Source organism: Grampus griseus, assembly GCF_964374135.1.
Source record: "Grampus griseus genome assembly, chromosome: 17".
Lineage (NCBI taxonomy): Eukaryota > Metazoa > Chordata > Mammalia > Artiodactyla > Delphinidae > Grampus > Grampus griseus.
Genome location: NC_139011.1, coordinates 66753766 through 66775520, shown reverse-complemented (window position 1 = coordinate 66775520; position 21755 = coordinate 66753766). Strand labels below are relative to the sequence as shown.

Below are 21755 nucleotides of genomic sequence, written 5' to 3'. Positions count from 1 at the left end.
CTCGTAGCTGTAGAAAGAGTTCCACGTTTCCAACAGTAAAATGACAACGGTGCTCTGTGGGTATCCATTATTCCTGGGAAGAGCACAGTTCTGCCCGCCATCTGCATTCTAACGGTTCCTCCTAATGAACCCACTCTGTGATTCTGCCAAGTCACCGAGCAGTTTTACCCACTGCTATGTTGCAGGGACTGCGAGGGATGAATCACGTAAAGCAATGGTTCTCAAGCCTTAATACCATCGCTGGGTCCCACCCCCAGAATTTCAGATTTAGTAGGTATTCGGTAGGGCTAGAGAGTTTGTCTTTCGAACAAATTCCCAGGTGATGCTAATGCTGTTAGTACACAAACCACTGAAAGAAAGCATATATATCAATAATAAAACTTGAATAATTCTGTCTCCTCTTTGCCTTCATTGGCAGGTTAGGAGAAAAGAAATAGATTTATGAAGTATCATCTAGGAGGCAAGTTGTCTCATTTTACTTAATTCTCACAACACCCTACGGCATAATCATTACATTGTTATATGGGTGAGCGTGGTAAACCTTAGAAATTAAACAACGTGCCCAACGTTATACAATGAGGACATGGTGCACAAATGTCAGTTCGTCCAACTCCAAAATCTACAGTCTGTTTTCCAACCATGTTTGGCTAACACAATGATATGAGCTGAAAGTTTTAATTTAATTCTTTTAATGTGGTGGTCTGTCTTTAACTGACTTATTCCTTTTTTTTTATTCTTATTGTTCTAAGCTGATCTAAATCATCTTTAGAAATCGGTGAGATGCACGTTTTAAATCAACAGAAGAGAGCTAAAGGTGATTACTAAAGGAAGATGTTAGGAATTGACTGCATTTTCCCAAACAAAAAGTGATACTATGTAACCCGGTCAATATGACCAAAACTTCGTAGAAACAGCTCAGATTAAATAAAAACGTCCAAAGTGTTCCAGCTAGTGTGGGCATGCGTGATCCACATACTAAGGTATTATTTGGCATGCAAGCATTTTGGAATTACTGCTAGAAAAGAGGAAAAGAAATTTTTTTTACCTTCCTCTATTACCATTCTGGTTCCAAGAACAAAGTAGTTAATTTGAATTATTCAACTAGTGAAAAAAATGGCATCACACCAGTTCCTGAGGTCTCGCTTTACTATCTGGTTTTAAAGTAACGTTCAAATCCATACATAGTAAGAAATGTATTTTGAACTGGCAGGCAAATAAAGGCTGCCTAACCACAGGCTGAGCCCTGATCTTTTCAAAAGACCATTGTTCTGGCTTAATTAACACGAACTAAAACAGTCCTGAAACAACAGGGCACACTCCCATTAGGATACATTACTCAGACCTAGTCATCACAGTCAGGCATTCCCCAGAGAAAAATCTGTCACTGCTTTTTCCACCTGCACTACATCTCTTTCTCAAAGGACTCTGCCGCAGCTAGGAGCCTCCCTCTGAAGGGGCATCTGTTCCATATTGAAATCTCTCCATTTGGAGAGACATGGACCACGAATAAAGGGTGAAGAAAAATCCTAGGCAGTCAATAGAACCACGGCTAGGGATGTGACCTGGTAGCTACATAGCTACGCTTGCCTACGGCGCAGTTTTATTCTGGTCCCCGATTTTCCATGTGAATATTTAAAAGTTTGTTGTTGCTTGCCCCAAAGTAGGGAAGAATGGCACAGTCAACAGAATAATGCTCTTTCCTTAGCAGGATTCATAAGTTGAGCATAACTGATTCATTAAGAGGCTGGGCTTTGGAGTCAGGACGACCTGGCTTTGACCCTTAGAGGCAAATGCTGGAACACTTCCTTCTTTCCTTCAGTAAAGTGGTAACTCAGTGGCACTGTCTCATAGGGTTCATGCTCTATATAGACGTTGGCTATTGTGACCCACGTGAGATGAGTCTGCTGTCTCCCTGCACATTAGAAGAGATTCTTCTTCACAAGCTTGCACCAGCCTTGTGACAATGTATGTGGCACGTTTTTCTTTTCACTCTCTATATTAGTATGGACCAGCTAATTAGAAGACCTACAAAAAATATCCCACTTGTCTCTTCATCAGGCTTAAAACTAGAGCACTATAAATACATTTATTTATTTCTTAGCCTATTGCAATTTTTAGCCTTTCTTCATTTGGTAATAATTTTTCTTCGCCAATTGTTAAAGGTCACAGATGGTAGGGTGAGTAAGTAACTTCTGTGTCCTCCAAGAAATTCTGTTTGGTGCTAAACAAACTGTTAACATTAGGCGTTTGTCATGTGATGGGGAGGGGTAGAAACTAAGGGTTTTAAAATGAATCCAAATAAAATGGGAGCCTAATTCATGTCTGAACACTTAGTTATAATACGAATGAAGCTCTGGCTTGAATGGATCTTTAAAGAATTTATTCTGTTAAGAAACATAACAGGGGACAGCCACAGACATATTACAATTGCGGGCCCGAGGCAAACAGTAGAGAAAAAGCCTCCTTTTTTTAAATCGTGAAATCAAAGACTTTGTTCCTAGTCCCTGAAATGAAATATAGTCCCTTTCAGGGTTGATGTTGAGTTTCCAGACCTTTAAGCCCTATTAACAGCCAGCTTTCATTATTTCTAGGTGAATTCAACACAACTCCATTCTTGTCAGAAATTGTGAAAGACATTTCTGTGAAAGCTGTTAAAACCACAGTCAATAAATCTGGTAAATTCTGCTACTTGGTCAGTTCCATTATTCTGTTCCTCATCTCAATCTAACTATCATTTGTTTGTAAGATACACCCATAAACAAGAAATATCAAGACAGAAATACAGAGGCACTGTCCTCATACTCTCTGAGGGCTAGCAGTTTTCATGAAACTTCATGTGGGAGTAGAAGGCTTCTTGACCTGGGAAGGTTTTTCCACAGATGTTACAGGAACAGCCATCATCCTCCTTGTGCGAGCGTCGGACATGGCTGTCGTGGGCAGCGTGGGATGCAAAAGATTTACCACAGTACTTGCATTTGAAGGGCTTCTCCCCGGAGTGCTGCCTGATATGTGTGCGGAGTATACTAGAGGCAGTGAACCTCTGCAGAGGACAGAAAGCAGGAGAAAAAGTAAACTTCCATCAGCTGGACAACCAGTGAGAGAAAGGGGTTAAGTTCACCGTTACCGATCCTTATGTCACCCCTTAGTTCTCCATTCAGCGAACCTTGGGCTTTAATGCTATAGGGCACGCTCGGTCAACAGGTGTAGCCTTAATAAAGAAGGACACGATGGACATGTCACTGGTTAGAACAGTGGCTTTTCAATGGTTAAGATCACCTGGGGGTCTAGTCAAAAATGCAGACTGACCCGATGAGTACACCCGTTGGGGTAATAAAGAAACTGCATTTAAGCAGGTGGTCCTGGGATCACACTCCAAGATGAACTGAATTACAGAAGGAGTAGCTAATACTGGCCAATGTCTTTGCATAAATGGGTACCTTATTGGTTTCTTTCTTCTTCTTTTTTTTTTTAACTTAAACTTTTTGCGGTAATCGTGATTCACGTGCAGTTATAAGAAACAACAGAGACTCTGTGTACCCTTTACCCAGTTGTCCCCAATGGTTGCATCTTACAAGTCTATAGGACAGTATCACAACCAGGATACTGACATTGACAGAGTCAAGATACAGAACGTTTCCATCACAAGGACCCTCATGTTGCCCTATGACAGCCACACATAGTTCCCTCCCACTCCTACTTTTAAACCATGGCAACCACGAATCTGTTCTCCATTTCTATAATTTTGTTATTTCAAGAATGTCACTTACAGGGAAGCATACAGTATGTGACCTTTTGGGATTGGCTGTTCTCACTCAGCATAGTTCTCCGCAGATTCACGGAGGTTGTTTCGTGTACAACAGCTCATCCTTTCTGATTGCTGAGGAGTATTTCATGGTGTGGATGAACCACAGTCTGTTTAATCACCTGCCCATTGAAAGGCATCTGTGTTATTTCCAGTTTGGGGCTTCTATGAATAAAGCTGCTATTAACATTTGTGTACAGGTTTTCGTATAAACATATAGACCTTCATTTCTCCGGGATAAGTGCCCAGGAGAGCAACTGCTGGGTTGTATGGTGGTTACAAGTTTAGTTCTTAAAAAAATGGCCAAATAGTACCATTTCAGAGTCCCAAGCACTTTGCTGTTTTTACCTGTCTTTTCTTTCCCTTATTTATAACCTTTCCCCTAATTCAATACTCTGCTCTGACCTTTGTCACTTTCAAGTATTTATTAGCGATGTAATGACTCCATTTATTGGGGGTCCATCGACATAGATACAAAACACCGGCTTTAACCAGTGACCTTGGATTTGGGGGGCTGGGCATGCATGGGGTTGGCCCACTGCTCAGTAAGGAGCACAAGGTGTAGGTGTCTAGGACACCCAGACAAGGACAGTCTCCATCAGCTTAGGTGACAGTAAGTCAGAATGCCAAACAGCTCATTGATGCCCCAAGTGCACTGAGTTCCCTCTTCGGGCACCTCGCATTCCCAGGTTGGCCAGAAGACCAAGGTGAGGATCAGAATGAGAATGCCAGAAAGAGGAGGGGTGGTGGGATATTTTGAGCCTGCTCTGGAAATCCTGCGGGAGAGCATTCACCCCTCAGGATAGATTCCTCATCCATACAAACCCAGGGCCACCCTCCTTAGGTCTGTGCTGGCTCTGTATGGCCTACTTATGTCTTAGCCCCATTTTGCTACACTGTACACACTGGACAGCCCAAATGTATCTCATCAAAAAGGAACATGAGGTGTTTTAGTATAATATTTTTAAGGCGTGGTCAGACTTTTGTTTCTAGCCCAGCCACCCCTAACCACGTCTTTATCTCTTCATTTTTATCACTTATTATTCTGTATAATGAAGATTAGATGCCACTTCAGCAAAACTGCTCTAGAAATTTAGATCAGCAGCATGTAAGAGTCTGTACTTTTTTGTTTTTGTTTTTTTTTGCGGTACGCGGGCCTCTCTCTGTTGCGGAGCACAGGCTCCGGACGCGCAGGCTCAGCGGCCATGGCTCACGGGCCCAGCCGCTCCGCGGCATGTGGGATCTTCCCGGACCGGGGCACGAACCCGTGTCCCCTGCATCGGCAGGCGGACTCTCAACCACTGCGCCACCAGGGAAGCCCAGAGTCTGTACTTTCAAAGACTGCATAATCATGTCTGCTACCATCGGGCTCCTGTAAACTTAGGGTCTATTCCATGACAAATGCCCTAGATGCCAATTTGGCAGTAGTAGGTGGCATCTGATCATTGTAAGCAAACAGGAGTATAATCTGGGGGGTGGAAATTGGGGATGGGCTGACAATGAACTAATTTACCAGTAACTCTTATAAGCTAGGGTTTATGCTGCAAGTTCTTATCCATGGACACCCAATCAGGGCTCAAGGCAGATCCCTTAAAAGAAGGTTCCATTTACCTTTGTACAATACACACAGTGGTAGGGTCTGTCTCCAGAGTGGACTCTCATGTGTTTGTTTAGGCTGGAAGATTGAGAGAAACATTTCCCACACGTAGAACACTAAAACGAAAAAGAAAAATATAGTTGAAACCACGTCTTCCCTTTAACAAGTTTATTTCACCATTATATTTATCTGGGGGGGAAGAACTAACTATTGTACTTATTCTGTGCACATCTGTAGGCAGAGGATCAAGCAGACCCAGGCTGAGGGTCTAGTTGAGACGGGAGAAAGGCATCCCGGGACTACAGGGAAGAACCTGGCAGCATGGGTTCTGGCCCAGAGCCTGCTAATGCTGTGGCTAAGGCAGTTCGTCTGAAGTCTTCGGGTTAAGTGAGCTGCTTCAGATGTGAAACGGCAGTGTATACGGAGGCCTGAATTTGTCCTGCTCTGTCAACAAGTAGCTGTGTGACCAGAACAAATCAGTTAAAACTCGGAATCTTTGTCTCCCCAATTTTCCTCATGGGCAAAAAATACCTGTCTTGCCTTCCTCACAAGGCTGTGAGTAAATTGCAAGCCCCCAGCAATTAATTCAACAAGTATTTATGGAGAACCTCTCAGCACTTTGCTAGAGACAAGGAGGAACAATCTAGTGGGGGTAGGGACGAATATGTAGACCAAAGTGGCAATACAGGTGACAGATGACTCAACACATGCACCTACAAAAAAAGGGTAATATTTTGGGGGGCCAGTGAGAGCATGTGGTACAGTCACTTGCTGTGAACAGTTCCTGTCATTTCTCTGTGTTCTTGACCCTGACGACTTCTGTCCAATCTTCTCAGGAATTCTGAACCAAGTAAAGGAAACTATTGTGTTTCTGGACCCTGTTCCCCAGGTGTCCTTATGGGCACAAACGAGAGCCTGGGTATTTTTAGATGGTGAGATTCTGGGGTGGATTTTTTTTTTTTTTTTGCGGTACGCGGGCCTCTCACTGTTGTGGCCTCTCCCGTTGCGGAGCACAGGCTCCGGACGCGCAGGCTCAGCGGCCGTGGCTCACGGGCCCAGCCGCTCCGCGGCATGTGGGATCTTCCCGGACCTGGGCACGAACCCGCGTCCCCCGCATCGGCAGGCGGAGCCTCAATCACTGCGCCACCAGGGAAGCCCTCTGGGGTGGATTTTAAGTCTTTTTAAATTTTTCTTTACTACTTGACGTTTTAATAACGAGCATGTATTGTCGTTACTAAAGCAAAAACAGTCAGATGTTGAAGTTCATATTGCAAAAAGAACAGATCAATTATAAAAGGGGAGCAATTAGAACATGAAACTGTTCTTGGAAATTAAAAATAAACAACAGAAAAGTATAGAATAGAAATGCTGTATGTAATAGACTCAGCTGACTGCTAAAGACTGAATACATGACATAAAAATTAAGGTTCGGGAACTCTCAGAGAATGCAGATGAAGAAAAATTAAAAGTCAAGTACAGGGAAGTAGATTCAACCTAACATTTGGCTAAAAGGAATCTCAGGAGAGAGCAAAAATCGAAGACAGATAATAGCCAAGGAAAGAACAAGAGAATTCCTTTGAGCTTATGACTTGTGCCTTCAGGTGGAAAGAATACTTTGTCTTCTACTGATTACAAAGCAGGAAGAAAAAAAAAAAAAAGGAAAGAAAGAAAAAAACATTCTGTTAAAATTTCAGAACTCAAAAGTTAAAGAACAATTTTCACAAAGCAGAAAACTGGTTATTTACAAAGAAACAAGAACCAGATTGGCATCAAATGGTAGAAGAAATGATTCTTTAAAAATTCTACAGAAAAGTTATTCCTATCTAAAATTCCATATCCAGCCAAACTATCAAAGACGTATGTGAGTAAAATATCCTCGAAGGACTCAGAAAATGTTTCACTGTGCACTGTTAAAAACGATTACTTGAAGACATGCCCCAGTAATATAAAAAGAGAAATCAAGAAAGAGAAAGAGTGGCATAGAAGAATCAGTGGAACTAAGGAAGGTAATGAAAGATATCCAAATGACAGTTTACAGGCCTAAGGAGCAACTGGTTCAAATCAGAACAAATTCAAATCAGAATCTGATTTAAAAAAGAAATGAGTATAATTTCAAGAATGTAAATATTATACAAGTTATATAAGTAAGAAACTAAACTTATCACTTGCAATTAAAAATCCTAGCAAAAACAAAAGCTTGCAAGGAAGTCAAAGGCAAAATACAAAGAAAGTTAAAGTCTGGCATCAATTTGAACAAGTCATGGAGAAAAGAAACAACACCTTCTGAAAAAAACAAAGCCCTCTCTCCATTGGTCAGGTGTTTCAAAAAGTTGGAGAGAACTGACATTCTGAATCTATGTATGAGCTCTTTATAGTCATTGTGATGGACTACAAGGGCTTCCTCCGATATTTTTATTTTGTTATTCATTAATTTTGCCTGACAAATCATGTGAAAAGGAGGTTGTTTAGGCTTTAAACGCTGGAAGGAGGGTAATACAAGGTTTTTCACTGTTGGTTATACACCCAACATCTTCTGATATTTTAAATCAGTAATTTTTTTCTCTTTCAGCAGCTGATCTTGTTAAAAAATCATTTATCTGAAGTTCTGCCTGTCTGTTTCACTTGAGCTTTTTTTTTTTTTTTCCTGTTCAAATTAAATCAAACGTTTTATTTGGGGCTCCTGCAGAAATTAAATATACTTTATCATCTTGAAAGTTAAGTACTCAAATTAAAGTATATGAAATAAAGAAAACTAAAAGAGAATAAAATATGTTTAGCAGTAAAGATAAAAGAAGAAAATCTCAGTCTTCTGAACATGACGAAGGAAGGGGAAGTGCCGGGGAAACTCAGGTTGAGACGTCAGAAGAGCAGCTGGGACAGGACTCTGTCCTCAGGCTCAGGACAGAATTCTGGCTAGAGAGTTGAAACCATTTAAATGGTACTTATGGTCATGATAAAGGATCACACCATTCAGGGAGAGTTTGCAAAGAGAAATATTGTACTAAGAACTCTCAGGAACACTCAGTGTTAAGAGGATGCACCCCCTTCTATAGCCTTTTAAAATCACTATCCTGGACTTCTCTGGCGGTCCAGTGGTTAAGACTCCAAGCTTCCACTGCAGGGGGCACGGGCTCTATTCCTGCTCAGGGAACTAAGATCCCGCATGCCTCGTGGACAAAATAAATTAATAAATAGTTTAAAAAATAAAATAAAATTACTATCCCTCCACTCTACCATCAGACCTCTCCTCTTTGGAAGCCCAAGACATTCACTTTACTACTACCAGCTTACACCTCTTCCCATCATTCCCGTCATCTCTGGACCTCCTGGTCTATGGTCCCCCGATTTCAAAGCCAGCAGTACTTCCTACGGCTACTCTCCTTGAACCCCAGTCCAAGACCCACCATTGTCCTCAGTGTTTAAAATGACCCACGTAACATTCTACTGTATATTTCTTGACCTGACTCAGATAACCTTTTCCTGCATTCTATTTTGGTCAAAAAACCAAACCAAACCAAACCAAACAAACAAACACTAATCCTGCAGCTTCTGCTTTTAAGCAGACATCTTTTGATCTGGCTGCAGCAGTCCCAACAAATATCTTAAATGCTCCATCTCACCAACTGTAAGACCCACCACTCCTTTATCATTTATTTTTGGCTGTGTTGAGTCTTTGTCACTGCACATGGGCTTTCTCTAGTTGCATACCGTGGAGCAACTAAGCCCGTGCGCCACAACTACTGAGCCTGCACTCTGGAGCCCGCGAGCCACGACCGCGGAGCCCGAGTGCCTAGAGACTGTGCTCTGCAACAAGAGAAGCCACCGCAGTGAGAAGACCGCGCACCGCAACGAAGAGTAGCCCCTGCTCACCACGACTACAGAAAAACCCACGTGCAGCAACAAAGACCCAACACAGCCAAAAATAAAAATAAATTAAAATATTTTTTAAAAATATTCTTACAAAAATAATACATGATAATTGTAAAAATACTCAGATTTTACAGGAGTATATAGTCCAGTGATTGTGATTTTTCCAGAAGCTTCACTGTGAACAGGAGGGGAGAGACAAGAGCAGTTTTATGATGACTACTCTGTTTTTAAATGGAGAAAATTGGGAGCTTGGAGGAGTCCTGACAGGGCAGGAGTCCAACCCGAAGCTGTCTGTACCCAAGCCTCAGCCTCTTTCTCCTAATTAAGACCAGTGGTAGTCAGCACTTTCTTACACCAAGCCTGGCAGAGCCACCAGGTATCCAGAATGGTGGAAAACGACTCCCTAAATCCACCATTGCTTTTCTGCCTTACAAAATCCTTGGCATGGCATAGAGGCCATCCAACCTTTGGACTGTGCCCATGTTTCATCCTCGCCTGTAACTATCAATATGCCTGCACATTGAACCTAGAGATTATCATACTATGCGAAGTAAGTCAGAAAGAGAAAGACAAATACCATATGATATCACTTGTATATGGCATCTAAAATATGACACAAATGAACCTATCTAGGAAATAGAAACAGACTCACAGACACAGAGAACAGACTTGTGGTTGCCAAGGGGGAGGAAATGATTGGGAGTTTGGGAGGAGCAGATGCAAACTAGTATATACAGGATAGATAAATAACAAGGTCCTACTCTACAGCATGGGGAACTATATTCAATATCCTGTGATAAACCACAATGGAAAAGAATGTGAAAAAGAATGTATATAACTGAGTCACTTTGCTGTACAGCAGAAATTAACACAACATTGCACACATCATGGAAGAAGGTGTAGCTACCTAAAACCACAGGCCAGGGTCTTTCCCACCTGGAATATCTCGAACGCCCCCCACCCCAGCCAATCAACCCCATCTAAGATATAAACCAGACACTCCACTGTCCTAGATTCTTCTCACGGCCACCTGTCTACGAGGCCTTTCATAACCCACGTGTCCAGGTAGAAGGACACCCTTCCTCTGTCCCTGTCTACCATGTACCTCCATCCTCACACCCGGGTGTCATGGCATTAGTTCATGTCTGCTCTTCCACAGCACTGTCACCTCCTTCAGACACCCTGTCCCATCTTCCCACCTGGTGTCGTGTCCCAGCAACATGCACGCAGGAGGCCCTCGGTGTTCACCCAGGGGTTTGGGGAAGCAGCATGAAAGCAGAGTGCTGGAGCGAAGGGCAGGGTCACTCGCCACCCCGACTCTTACCTTGTGAGGCCGATGTTTCTCATGAACGTGAAGGACGTGGATCCGGAGCCGGTCTCTCTTCTCAAAGGACCGTTTGCATAAAGAACAGGGGAATTTCCTGTCACCCTTGTCCACACAGGGGGTGTACTTGAGATGCTTGTCTCTGTAATATTTGTAGGTAAATACTTTTCCACATCTTTCACACCTGTACCCTTCTGCAGACTCTGTCAAACACAGGGGGATAAGTCACTCGGTCAGCTACCTTCCTTCATTCTTATTTTCTTCAAGATGATTTTTTACAACTTTTTATTACAAAAAATTTAAAACATATACCAAAATCAAAATAATGGAATAAGCCCTCATGTGCCCAGACACCAAGCTTTGACAACGACCAACTCACTTATGTGACTTCCCTCCATAAGGGATTATTTGTTTTTCATAATGGATTCTTTTTAACACTAATTTCTCACTTGGTTCATAAACATCTCAAACCATAATCTTTAATAGATAACGACTTTTTAAAATGCATAACCATAATGCCATTGTCATACCTAAACAGTCAACCCTTATTCCTTAATAGAAACATATATATTTATGTGCGTACACACATGCATACATGTTTTATTATTTTACAGTCAGTTGATTCAATGTAGGATTCAAAGCCTATGTGTTGTCCACAGAGGCTATGTCTCTCCAATCTCTTAATCTATAGGTTCTCTTACCTTTTGTTCCCGAAATATATGTGTTGAAGAAGCCCTTCCTCTGGCGCTGTTTACGAGCAGGTCAGTCCTACAGTTCCTGACTGGCATTCTTTACAAGGTTCACATACCAAATACCTACCGTATTTGTCCCTTTCAGATCGGCCTGAGAGCTACAAGTTCAAAGCCGTTCACCCAGGACCCTGATGGACACCCATAGCTTCTCCCCAGGCTTCACGAGTTCTGTTCCATTTGACCCCATTTACGAAGACATAGGTGCCCTTTTAGCTTATAGTCTACTTCTCTGAACTTTTAAGGAAGATTCTGGAACTAATACATAGGGTTATTGTGATGATTAATTTAACCTTAACACTTACTGACTTCTTATCAACAAGTGATACCATCACTGAGAGACAGACTGAGAAAGGTAAACCCATTTTTATAAGAGAGGTGGGGGAGAGGTTAGAGAGGGTTCAGCCGACTCTAGCAAAGGAGGTGCCAGGCTCAGGGGTGTCTATGTATTGGGGGAAGGGGAGAGGACCAGGGCCACCTACAAAAGCATCCCTGCCGAGGACACTCTGGATTCCAGAGCATAAAGTGGTTTTGACTGTGAATGCATCCCTGAAACCTCATTGTCTGGCCCCAGGGAGGCAGAAAACAGCCAGGAGTGAGTATATGCAAGAGTGTGAAGGTGGAAATCTTTTTAGTTAGCATCGGAACAGCAGGGAAGCTATCCATCGGGGGTTCTGTTAGTTGATAACTGCGTCCCAGGCATGTTTAACAGGTGGCTGAGGAAATAAATCATTTTATTAAGTAAATAACCAGGAAGGCAACCACCAACATCAGGAAGATCCATTGCCCAGTCTTGTCTATCGCTTTCATTGAGGTGCTAATACTCTCAGAATCTCCCTGCTGGGATGGTTTTTGCTCGGAGCTAGAATTTTCATTGGTTAGAAATACCTGGCCTTCCTGCTTCCTGGGGTAGGAAGAGGGGGTCTACAAGACAGGGTCAGCGATCTTTACAAATCAAAGCATGAAGGCACACCAGAATTCAGAATGAGGGCTCGGCAGTAAATCTGCATGAGAACCGCCACTTAGGCAGAAATGACGGAGCACCCTCACCCTGACTAAGTAGGCTTCGGCTGCCTCCGTTCTCTGCTCAGGTCCTTGGAAATTTATCTTAACCTAATTTCGTCCTGTTTCTTTTGCTTCTTCCTGCCTCCCATCTCAGGCTTTTCAGCCAAGAGGTTTCTCGATACCAAAAATTATGCTTTCTGTCCCACTACAGACACACCGTTCAGACAGAGTTTGGTAACGACTGAGAGCTGTCTACACATTCCACACCCTCAGCCCCCAAAACACACACTTGGCAGGTTTGCAAACTCAAATAACCCGCCCACATAGGGCCCAGGCCCTTCCCTCCCACTCAAGACCTTCAAGGGGAAGGTTCCCATCAAGCCTCACCAAAAGCCTTTGAAAACAAGACCTTTCTTTTGAGAGGACAGAGGAATTTTGATTTTTCTTTCCTTTTCATCCTATCCCCAAACATTCCTATTAACAGAAAACAAATGAATTTATCCATTAGTCTTCCCAACCAATTGAGTTGTTTACAAGTTCTCTGCCACAAGTTATCCTAAATATTTACACATCATCGTTAACAGTGCCAATAAGCCTCGGATATAATTTGGTTCAGAAGTGGAGCACGGATAACTGCAGGCCCTGTTGCTTATATGATCGGGATCTCTGATGCCTGTATATTATTCCATGTTAATATATCATCATTTACTTAATTATTCTAATATTGGGCATTTAGGTTGTTCGTGACTTTTCACAAACAGGGGTGACGCTGTATTAAAAATCCTTGTGGACAAAGCTTTTCCTTTTGGACTATTTCCTGAAGATAAATTTCCAGAAAAGTATTACTGATACGTTACTGATATATCCAGGGTTATGAACATTTTAACGACTCTGATGCAGAGTGCTGAATAATTTTTCAAAAGGATAACGATTCTATTTTGCGTTATCAAGCATGTATCGTTCTCAAATCCACTTTTCACTTTTATTTCAAAAAAGCACTTGGAACATTTCTGGAAGTGACCAAAAAGTCTTGGCTTGGCGCCAAGTATGGGGCAACTGTGAGGTCCAGACTCAAGAGAATCCTGCCATCTTACCCTCAGGCGCACCCCACGCCGTCCGTCCATTTATTGGGGTAGTGAGAAGACAGTTACCGAAACAGTTCAACAGCCCCTCATTATTTGGCTTCTAGAAAGAGACTGCTCATTAGTCACCTCCGAATCCCTGGTGAACACATCCTTGCCCTTGGCTTCACTATTCCCCAAGCCTGAATTGCCTTGCCTCTCCCTGCCTAACTCATCTTTTATTTCTCCACATCCCTAAGCAGCTTTCCCCAGTTTAGCCCAGTCTTCCTCCTTCCTTCAATGCACATGGGGATCCACAGCAGCCTGGGCTTCCCTGGTGGCGCAGTGGTTGAGAATCTGCCTGCCGATGCAGGGGACATGGGTTCGAGCCCTGGTCTGGGAAGATCCCACGTGCCGCGGAGCAGCTGGGCCCGTGAGCCACAACTACTGAGCCTGCCTGTGCTCCGCAGCAGGAGAGGCCACGATAGATAGTGAGAGGCCCGCGCACCGCGATGGAGAGTGGCCCCCGCTCGCCGCAACTAGAGAAAGCCCTCGCACAGAAATGAAGACCCAACACAGCCAAATAAATAAATAAATAAATTTATTAGAATTGTCTCCTGCCCTGAAGGGTCTCAGTCTAGCAGGGAGACTTGCATGCAGACCATCACTGCAGTGTGATGAATGCAATTCACATTCTCTTTTACCTGCTACTTACGACATTTGCTCTAACATAGTAAGATGGTCTTCTATCTGATTACACATATTACAGTAACTTGCATTTGTCTGGTCCCACCTATAAGATCAGTGGTTCCCAGGCCTTTGCAGATGTAAAAATCAACCGCTCAAAGAGCTTTTTCTTTTTTTTAAAGGGATTTTGCTCTTTTTTTTAATTAAAAAAATTTTATTTATTTATTTATGGCTATGTTGGCTCTTCGTTTCTGTGCAAGGGCTCTCTCTAGTTGTGGCGAGCGGGGGCCACTCTTCATCGCGGTGCAAGGGCCCCTCACTATCGCGGCCTCTCTTGTTGCGGAGCACAGGCTCCAGACACGCAGGCTCAGTAATTGTGGCTCACGGGGCAGGCTGCTCCGCGGCATGTGGGATCTTCCCAGACCAGGGCTCGAACCCATGTCCCCTGCATTGGCAGGCAGATTCTCAACCACTGTGCCACCAGGGAAGCCCTCAAAGAGCTTTTTTAAAATGCAAATTCCAGAGGCTCGTTCCCAGAGAGTGGGTTGGTAGTCCTCTAGCTGCCTTCTACTAAAATGTGATAGAAATGCAGAATCTCAGGCCCCAGCCCCGAATGAGAATCTGCATCTTTCCAAGGTCCCCAGATATTCACACCCACATTAAAATTGGAGAGCGAGAGTCTAGCTCCATGCTTCCCAAAGTTGACTGAGACCCACAATAAGAAACACATTTTATACTTGAGACCCAGTTCGCACACATCCATTTGAAACAAAAACCTTAACTTAAATGAGATTCACGTCAATATTTTCTATTCTATTTTATTCTTATTCTCTTTTTTTTTCTTCTTTAATACTGGTCTCTACCACCAAATCCCCCACCCTGCTAAGATACTGCAACCCACTACTTGAAAAACAGTGCTCTAAAGCTTAGACTTCCTGAGTTGTGTGAGCCTCAGCAGAGATGAATCAGAAGCTGGCTCACCTAAGGCAGAGGTTGCATCCATTTATTTCACTTGTATTTTATTCTCTGGGAGTGGGTGAAGGAGTAGAAGAAAAGGTATACTGGTGAAGAGGAGTAGCTGCAGCAGCTTTGGAAAGATGAGGGCATCTTCCTCCAGCTGGGTAATGCCCAGCGGGTGAGAGACGCCCTCAGTTTTGTGTTCTGAGTGTTGTGTTGGGAGGGAGAAGTTCCACAAGCAAGTGGAAAGGCTGCAGGAAGGTGTTGAGTTGGAGAAAGAGCCCAGTCCTTCCACTAAGACGGCCTCACTGGGTGAGGCGAAAGCGTGCACTCACCTTCCAAGGGCCCAGACGTCTGCTTCCCGTGCTTTATGACCTGCAGGCTCATGGGAATGTCCAAAAACTTCTCATAGCAATCTCCGTACCACACAAGGAGCTCTTGGTTCTGGTAGATCTCCTTGCAGCTTTCATAAAAGATCTGCCCTTGACACTGGACTGCAACCAGGTTCTGCTCCATGGGGAAACGAGCACAGTTGACATAGGACATCCAGTTCCCTGCACCTCCTTTTCCATCAATAAAGTGGCTCAAATGACCATCTTCAAAGATCTAAATGGAATCAAACAAAGTTTGGAAATGCACATTTTTTTGGTCTGACCTAGAAAATAAATTTATTTATTAAAAATTTATAATTCAAGGGCTTCCCTGGTGGCGCAGTGGTTGAGAGTCCGCCTGCTGATGCAGGGGACGCGGGTTCGTGCCCCGGTCTGGGAGGATCTCACATGCTGCGGAGTGGCTGGGCCCGTGAGCCATGGCCGCTGAGCCTGCGCTCCGCAACGGGAGAGGCCACAGCAGTGAGAGGCCCACGTACCGCAAAAAAAAATAAAAAAATAAAAATTATAATTCAAAACTCACACTTGACCTACTGAATATATTTATTATCAATATGATTGAGTCTAAATGGATTTATTAGCTTAAAGAGACCTCTATAGGTAGTGTGACATTTTAAAAAGATTCTTACTTTTATCACTTCCTCGATTTCCAGATTTCTAGAGTGAGCATATATTAGTTTCATAAACAGAGGTAAGGGAAACAGGACGTTCCATTTAATTCCACCACTTCAAGACAACCAATTAGTGTAGTATTTTATCTCAATTTAGTTTTCATGTGTATTGATGGAGCCATAATTTAATTCTTTCTCTGCTGTGGGCAATACTACAGTCTTCAATGTTTTGTTATTACAAACAGCCCCGTGAAGTCTGGATTTCAGATTACTTTCCTCAACTATATTCCTTGATGTAGAAATCCACGGCGAGGGGCGCTAATCTGACACGTTCTGACGCACTGCAGTCCTACCATCCTGCCTCCGACAGAGTTAAGAGCATCAGTTTTCTAAAAATCCTCTTTAGATGAACGACGTCGAAAATTTTAAATCTGGTCTTAGTCCTTTCTGGCATATTCTTAGCATCACTCTGTAATATTTAAAGTGTTTGGTTTTGTCTATACATATAACCCAATGTATTAACTCTTTAAATGTATACTCCATGGCTCATCTTCAGAGGAAAATGCCTTAAGCCACCCAAAATTACACAGAATCCATGTAGAGATGTTATCCTCAGGGACTGAACAGCTTGCCTTTCTTTCTCTTTATGTTGCAAAACAGGCAGCACAAGTCAGCAGATTACTGCCCGGAGGGGGCCCCCCTCCCAGTCCAGGGGTCTCCCAGAGGGGCAGAGGCCAAGGTTTCCTCCCACCCACCTCCCTCCGCCAACCCGCCACAAACACATTTACCTCCCACATCAGGGAATTGTCTCCGTGTGTCCTGACTTCGCTGGTGTTGACCACTTTACCCTGAAAGGGCCCAAACCTGACTCCTTTGGCGACAGGGCTACTGCAGAACACACCAAAATGTGCCACTTCACCGAATTTCGTGTGCCCAAGGCAGAGACCTAGGAGAGACCCAGGGCAGGAAAGAAAGCCAGTGAGGAAACCGACTGCGTTTGCGCTGGAAAAGAAATCCAAGCCGAGAAGCCCTGCCTACCTTCTGGTAGCTGAAGGGAGTTGTTATCCAGAGTCCGAGGAAGAGAACCAGACCCTAGAAAAAGACAGGGTTAAATTTTTATTTTTTCGATAAAAATGTATCATGAAATGCTTTCATACGGCGCTGTCCTCCCCACTCCCTGGAGCTCACCATTATCCCGAATTGGATGTTTACTTGTCCTTTCTAGGTTTCCTGCTCCTTTTACATACGCCATTTCTCACATGAGACTCAAAACGACTCTAGTGGGTTATGTTGTAATTAACCCCGTTTGCAAATTTAAGGAACTTGAGGATCAGAGATAATGCTGATTTTGAGACTCCCAGATACCCTGCACATCCCGGCAGAATCTGAGCCGGCCTGATCAGCCCGCCCCGCATGAACCGTTTCTCTTCTTACTAAAACAATCTTGGGTGTCATGCGGTTAAGCAAATAGGGTCTCGGAGGTGAGCCTGCCATTCTCAGCTCCGTCTTCTGATGGAAGCACCTACGCTCCGCTGCAGGACTCGCACAGCCTCGGACCCACTTGGAAGCGCCCCTGCCCCCTCCCGTCCTCACCTGTCTTCCCGCCTCCCACCCGCACCCCCAAGTCCCGGATCATGGGGACTGCCTTTACCTGAGCTGTCTGTGGGGACCAGGAGGCCCGAAATCGCGTGGTGCAGGCGGGCTGAGTTCTGAGGGCTGGGGATGACCCCGTAGAGAACTAAGTGCAGGTCTTCCTGGGTGAAGTGGTAACGGTGAGATGCCTTCCCGACTTGGTTCGCGAGTTTGGGGCCATCCTCAGAGCGCTCTCTGGGGGAGCACGGTAACAGCTGGGAGGGCTTCGGCCTCTCAGGGAACAGCGAAGCATCCACAGGGGGCGGCGGCACGAAAATTTCAGGTCCCCAGCACTGGCCACCGTCGCTACGGCCGCCAGCGGGGCCCGCGTCTTCACTGGAGGCGCCTGTAAACTCGCGACTGCCGTTCGGGAAGTGCGGCACTTCCCTGGGGCGGTGGGGAATTGGGTACCACGACGGCAGCTTATTGTACCAGGGCAGGTCGTAGAGCGGCTCCCTCTGCAGGGCCAGGCCGGGGCTCAGCAAGGGAGGCGCCATCCGGAAGGCGAAGGGGGACAGAGACGGGGACGTGGACAGGGCCTCCAGCTGCCGGAAAGTTTGCAAACCCTCCTCCGCGGCGCTTAGGGTGTTCCCGTAGTGGCTGTAGGGCTGGAAAGGCGGGTAGTAGGCGGCCAGGCGTTGGGGGCTGCTCTGGAGCCTGTCGGGCGGGTAGCACCCCTTGTCCTGGGGTCCGGCCTCACTTGGCAGCCGCAGAGCCATCCCGGGCCACAGGGCGCGGCGGGTCTGCGGAAGAGCAAGCGCGGCCGAGTGAGGGGCGCGGGGCGCTGCGCCCGGCTCCTGCCTGCCCAGCCTCCACCGCCCGAGGCAGCCCCGGGTCGGAGGGAATCGGATAAACTTCCCACTTCGATCCCTCAAGACCTACCCGCAAACGAAACAAAAACGGCAACAAACAACCCGCCCCCAAAAAGACAAAACAAACTAAAACGAAAATCTGTCGGCATTCTGCCCGACTCCAAATTCCAGGTACGTGTCGCCTTTGCCTTCCCTCTCCAAGCACGCCTTGACCTAGCAGGTCTCGTTTCCAACACTCACTCTCTACATCCGTCCCCAACCCCGCTCCTGCCAAATCCGTTTCAAGCTCCCTCTTCCGCCCTCTCCCCGGTCCCCGACATCCTCTTTTCCGGGGGGGGGGGGTCGGGGCCGCAGGGCCTTCCCACTCCCGGAGCCAGGAGCCGAGCGCAAGACCGAGCTTGGGGGAGGGCAGCAGCTTCAGGCAGTCCTGGGTCCCTAGCAGGGAGGGCAGAGACCAGGGCCCGGGTTGGGTCGCATAGGAGACGCGCTCCCCCAGCCCAGGGGCAGGTCGGGGGAGGCTGCCCCGCTGCGAAGCCCGGGTCTGACCCCGAGGACCCGGGCGGTCCGGGCTGCCAGGAGGAGTAGGCCACCGCCTTCGGCTTCCCTCCCAGCGCCGCAGCCAGCGCGGGTTCCCCACGTGGGCCGAGTCCCGCTACCTCCCGCAAGTCCCTCGGGAAACTCGTCATCCCACCTGGGGGCTTAGGGAAGCTGGGGTCGCCTCTCGGGAGCGGGCGAGGACGAGCCCCAGGCCAGGTGGGAAAGAGCAGGCTCCCGCCCCTGCGCCGCCGCCGCCCGTACCCCAAAAGGACGGCGTTTTGATGGACATAAGTTCACCAAGGCTGGGGGATGGAGCCCCTTCAGAGCCGGCGGGTCCTGAGGGCAAGATCAATGAGCCCAATAAGAAAAGCAAACAGGGTCGTGACTCAGAAATTAAAGAACACGGGGTCAGGAGAAGAGGTCAGCCACGACGAAGGCATCTGCCCGTCTCCTCCTGAGCCCCCAAAGGCGCTCCGCTCCTGGCCTTCCCTCACCCCGAGGATCTACGACTTGGGGTTGAAAGCCGCTTAAGGAGTAAAAGCTCCAAGAGGGCAAAACAACCTCCCAAAACGAACTGCGCCAGAGACCGCTGCCGGCGCTTCCCGACCACCCCGGCGAACGACAGCCCCGGGCCACAGCGGCGCGCCGGGCTCTGCACCCACCTTCGAGAGCGCAGCGGCGGAGCGCTCGCCACCGGGCCGCAGACGGGCGGCGCGGGCTCGGGACCGGTAGGCTTCGGGCGGGCCCGCAGGGCTGAGCCGGTTTTAAGAGGGCGGGCGGCGGGCGGCGGGCGACGAGCGGGCGGGGCGGTGGGCGACGGGCGGGCGGGGCCGCGGGACCGAGAGAGCGCGAGGGTGGGGAAGCGACGCGCGGCCCACGCACGTCCCCAGGCCAGTCTCCTCCCCGCCCACCGCGGCCATTGGCCGACGCGCGACTCGCCCCGCTCCCCAGGGGGTCGTGCACCGAACTCCTCACTTCTGCAAACCCTGCCCGGAACCCCGGCCGCGAGCGCGCGCCCCCCGCTTTCTGGGTCCGGCACAGTTGAGGCTCCAGGCTGGCGGTGGGGCAGCAGTTAAGCCCGGGCAAGGGTGGCCGGGGTCCCCAGACAGGCCTCTCCGCGCTCGTGAGGCCGGGACTCGCGTGCCGGGGTCGCGCTCCTGCCTCTCGGCTTCCAGTTCCCAAGAGCCGAGCCTGGTGAAGGCCGCGTCCAACCCCGAGGACCAGATAGACGTTTGTCCCTGACACCTCGTGGGAAGCCGGGCGTCGCCCCTCAGGTCCCAGGTGGGGACGCCTAGATGCGGCGGTGCCGCTCCCAAGGTTTCGGGTGGGTATTGAGACCTCTCGGGGGCTTCTACTTTTCAAGCAGCTGTCGCTGTCGGAGGACCGGCCCTTGCGCCGCCACCGAGGTCCCTTTCCCCCGGGAAGGCTCGCCACCTCGGACGCGCGGGGCTTTTCAGGCCCATACCTGGCGCTCCAAGACCGCATTTTCATTCTCTCCGGCCATTGAGGGAAAGAAAGGAGCACTTAGGCCCATTCACATTCACACAGGGAAGCATCTAGGGTGGGGGAAACCTTGGTCTTGCCCGGTGACCTTGGCCAGTTTCCTCGCTTCCTCTTTGCAAAATGGGGCGAGCACTCCCTGCGTCTGGGCGCCGCCGTGCGGGTTGAAAGGAGAGACGGAAACCCTCACGCCCGGCCTGGCCTTGGCTGGGTCGTTTCAAACGTGGAAGGAAGGAAAGGAGGCAGCATCCATCCGGCCGAGGGACGCCGCCGAAGGTCCTGAAGTCTGCGGTGGAACGGGACCTCCTCCGTGACCCACCCCGCTTTCCAGAGCAGCCGCGGCGCGGCGGGCGCCTCCTCCCTGGGCCCCGGGGACCTGACCTTGTAGCCTTCAGTGCCCGCGCGGCCGCGGGGAGGACGGAAGGCGGGCACGGGGCCTCGCGGTTTCTTCGAGGGCGCGGGGTGGGGGCGCCCGGCTGCTTCTCCCTGCCGCCGGCCGCGCCCACGTGCGGGGTCAAGTCAACGCGCCCGCCCGACGCCGTCGGGGCCGCCCGCGCCGCCCGCGTGCAGACCCGTTTCCCAGTCGCCATGAGGGTCTGAGAGGAGGGGCGGCGCGTGGTTTTCCCCACCGGGAGGGGGTGACAAGGAGCCCAGGGTTTCCTTCACCCCTTGTTCTAGATTCTCTGCCTCTACCCGAGTTCTTAGAATCTTCGCTAATAGGTGAAAAGTATCCGACGACTCTTGTCCCGAGAGCCTCTGCGGAGGATCAGGTACTTGGAAAAGCAGACTAAATTATGCTGCCGTCTTCCTTCCGGAGTCATACCCACCCCAGGACCCCTACGACCCACCTCCATTTACTGTATCTTCCTTCCTTCCTCCCAGACCTCACCCGTAGGATTTAAAGACTGATGCGCCGGCGCTTGGGTGGTCCGTGGGTGTCAGGTCCTCAGGAGGCCATCTTTTAGTGAAGTCGCTCACTGGTTGTAGATTTAATTTTGAACAGGCAACGTGAGCTTTACCGTCGAGCCTTGTTCTGAAAAGATTCTAGAGTTTAAAATTATTTTATTTTTATTTTTTTTGCGGTACGCAGGCCTCTCACTGCTGTGGCCTCTCCCGTTGTGGAGCACAGGCTCCGGACGCGCAGGCTCAGCGGCCATGGCTCACGGGCCCAGCCGCTCCGCGGCATGTGGGATCTTCCCGGACTGGGGCACGAACCCGTGTC

At 47.8% G+C, this 21755-nt stretch overlaps 1 protein-coding gene across 1 annotated transcript; it reads right to left on the bottom strand.

Moving 5' to 3' along the window:
• Positions 1 to 2812: 2812 nt before the first annotated feature.
• On the bottom strand, positions 2813 to 18403 carry PRDM14 (PR/SET domain 14; the record flags this gene model as incomplete). The annotated part of the gene is made up of 7 exons (XM_082674677.1): positions 2813 to 3040; positions 5414 to 5515; positions 10594 to 10796; positions 15388 to 15658; positions 16841 to 16998; positions 17091 to 17144; positions 17704 to 18403. 7 exons carry the CDS (start codon positions 18401 to 18403, stop codon positions 2813 to 2815), a joined length of 1716 nt encoding a protein of 571 aa, XP_082530803.1.
• Positions 18404 to 21755: the final 3352 nt, after the last annotated feature.